Source organism: Formica exsecta, unplaced genomic scaffold (genome assembly GCF_003651465.1).
Source record: "Formica exsecta isolate Colony F162 unplaced genomic scaffold, ASM365146v1 scaffold222, whole genome shotgun sequence".
Classification (NCBI taxonomy): Eukaryota; Metazoa; Arthropoda; class Insecta; order Hymenoptera; family Formicidae; genus Formica; species Formica exsecta.
The window spans coordinates 1,406,850-1,409,758 of record NW_021849518.1 but is presented as its reverse complement, the minus strand read 5'-3'; the positions used below and the strand labels follow the sequence as shown (position 1 = coordinate 1,409,758).

Below are 2,909 nucleotides of genomic sequence, written 5' to 3'. Positions count from 1 at the left end.
GGGGGGTGGGGGGGGGGGCTCATCGCGAGCAATAGTGTGTCGAGAATCGTGAGAGAGAAAGAGAGAGAGAGAGATAGAAAACATACGGTGACCGTGCGCGCGAGAGGAAGTGGCGGTGGTGACGCTGGCGGTGGCGGCAGTGGAGGAGGAGGAGGCGGAGGAGGAGGCGACGGAGGAGGAAGAGGTGGTGCGAGCGTGGCGAGAAGGAAAAACACGTTTCGCGAGGCAACGTCTTGTCTCGCGTCAAGAGTTCCGGCTGAAGATATTCGTTGTCGGTGTCGTCGGCTGTGTTCGTTCCGCGCGCCGTACGGCGCAAACTTTGCGCCGCGCGGAACTCGTCCGATGGACGACGGTGAGAAAGACGAGAAAACGAGTTTTTAAACAGAAACGCGAGTGCGGAGAGAGAAAGAGGAGAATTTCGTTATCGTCGTACGCGAACTCCAACGAACGAGCGGAGAGGACGTCAGCTGGTTTTGCGCCAAGAGCAATCATTCGTAAGTGGGAGCGAGACAGTGAGAAGCCGCACACGGCGAAATGGGAGACGGAGAAATGGCGCTGGTGCCAGGTGTTCAGTATGGTTTGTCGTCGCACGACAATTTTGACGAACACAAGTCTCTAATATTCGCGAAACTCACCGATTCATCGTATCGTGCCATCCAAGAATACCTCAAGAATCGGGTGAGTAGTTCTTGTCATATCAGCATTCATGCTTTTCGCGTTAGAGAGGCTAGGATCATCATGGACGCGCGCACGCGCTTGTCGATGTATATGTGCGCTCAAGCGCACGATACGCATTTATCGACACATATGTGTATCTCTGCGTGTACACGCGCGCGTGGCTACGTACGTGTGTATCGTAATATCATATCAAGGAGAGAGAATGAGAGAAACGGCGAGGTATCCGATCGTTTCGCTCACTTACTCGTCATATTTTGTGCGAAATTTTGTCGTGACGAAATTTTGTCTTTCCGTCGCTGACGCCTGGAAACTCTTCGACAAGTTATCTCGATCTTCTCTTTGCCTCCCCCCCACCCTCTCCATCATCCCCCTCCCCATATCTCTCTCTCTCTCTCTCTCTCTCTCTCTCTGTGTTCCTTCCCATAATCTATTCTTCTTGAAGGAGATCACGTTCGAGAGAGGGCCGGTTTTCTTCGCGAACAGCTGCTCTCTTTCTCTCTCTCTCTCTCTCTCTCTCACACTCTCTCACTCTCACCTTCGAGAAAGCTCCGAGAACTTTTCGCGAGGCCGATAAACCCGAAAATTCGATACGCCTTCGTCTCAGTGTACGGTCTCCCTTTTTGCAACTTTCGAGCAACAGCAGCAGCAGCAGCAGCGAGCGAACGAATCGCGCGATGTCGACACGTCTGCTGCTTTGACAACGGTAATTACGTAATACGAGAACACGAGAGTACGGGCCGAGCCGAACCGAAAAATTATTACGTGTGCGTAACGGAGCCAGACGCACTTCCGCGCTTACGGAATTTTTCATGTGCTGCGGTCCTCGATGCATTCTTTACAAGAAAAGTAGCTCCGACGTAATCGCCTAACTTTCTTGCAAAGATCATCCCTCTCTTCCCGAGAACGCGAAAACAGATGAATCATCTCACGTCACGTCACATCACATCGATAGCACGATTTCTGCAATCTAACCCAACTGCTCGCTCGTCTGCGAATTCTCCTGCGCTCCTTTTTGCTCTCTCACATAACTGACAATGAGTGATTGTTAAATACCGACGCGTCGCCGATACGGCTGCGCTGAAATACTTGTAAAAAAGAAGGTATATTTTTTTCTACCCTTTTTATTGTTAACAGCTTTTCCTCGGCGCTTTTCTGGCTATGCGTATTTTCCGTCGCTTTAAACCGAGGAGTATTCGGTCTAACGAGCATGAAGCGTTATAAAGCGATTGCGAATTCTTACATCAGCTGATTCTAACCTCACGGACGAGATTCGAAAGTAGAGGAATCGTGGTACGGTGAGGGGCGTCTTCGTCAAAATAACGCTTAAATGCGGAAATATGTACTCTTTTCAGATACCGCGAATCGATGAAAGATACATAGAATTTAATCGTGTTGCGTGTATCGCTCCGCCGTTTATCGCTGATATATATATATTTTTTTTTAATTTAATTTAATTTTATTACGTGACTTGTAATCCGCCTTCAACTCGAATTGTATTTTATACGTTGTGGCGATACGCCATACAACCGGAGAAAACGGTTTCGATAAAACAATTTAGCTGTCGATAAATTATCATGATTCCACTTGTTAATCGATGTAAAATATTAGGGATATTTCGCTTAAAGTCGACTTAGCATCATATTATCGGAACGATATAAATTTATGCATTAAACCGTAACTGAAAATCTAGTCGTTTTTACATATATATATACACATTTTGAAATCACATTTGAAATTACATTAGTGTCATTTAAATAAATTGATTCTCATTAATTTTGGATCGCTAAATAATAATTACCGTGTTAGACTAACATAAGTTTGTGTAATGATAACGAATAACCGCATATCTTAAGATAATAGGTAGCGGAGCACTTTAATTTTTTTGAAACTTATCTTTATAATTATATAATAAAATAAATAGAGAACAAAAAGAGGAAAGAAAAATATTTGGAATCATTTACAATCGTTTATGTCAGTTACGGATTTTTTTTTCTCACGTTTGCTCGATCAGAATTATCTGCTTAGAATTTTAAAAAAGCACGATAAAAGTACTTTTAATTCACGATCTTTTATGATATAAAAGAGTTTGAAAATAAATAACTCGATTATAAGAGACGCGACCAAACATTTTCTTTCTATCGGGAGGATTTTTCCGCTTAGATGTTGAATGGCGACTGAATGTTTAAATGAATGATCCTAGTCTCTGTGACACGGCTAACAATGCAACTAAA

At 44.2% G+C, this 2,909-nt stretch overlaps 1 protein-coding gene across 1 annotated transcript in view; it reads left to right on the top strand.

Annotated features, from left to right (window-relative positions):
* Nucleotides 1-43: 43 nt before the first annotated feature.
* Nucleotides 44-2,909, top strand: part of LOC115235467 (RNA polymerase II elongation factor Ell) — an 80,951-nt gene continuing 78,085 nt past the window's right edge. The window contains exon 1 of the mRNA XM_029807283.1: nucleotides 44-678. Coding sequence (XP_029663143.1) covers nucleotides 535-678 — 144 coding nt within the window. The 5' untranslated portion in view covers nucleotides 44-534. The remainder of the gene's footprint in view (nucleotides 679-2,909) is intronic.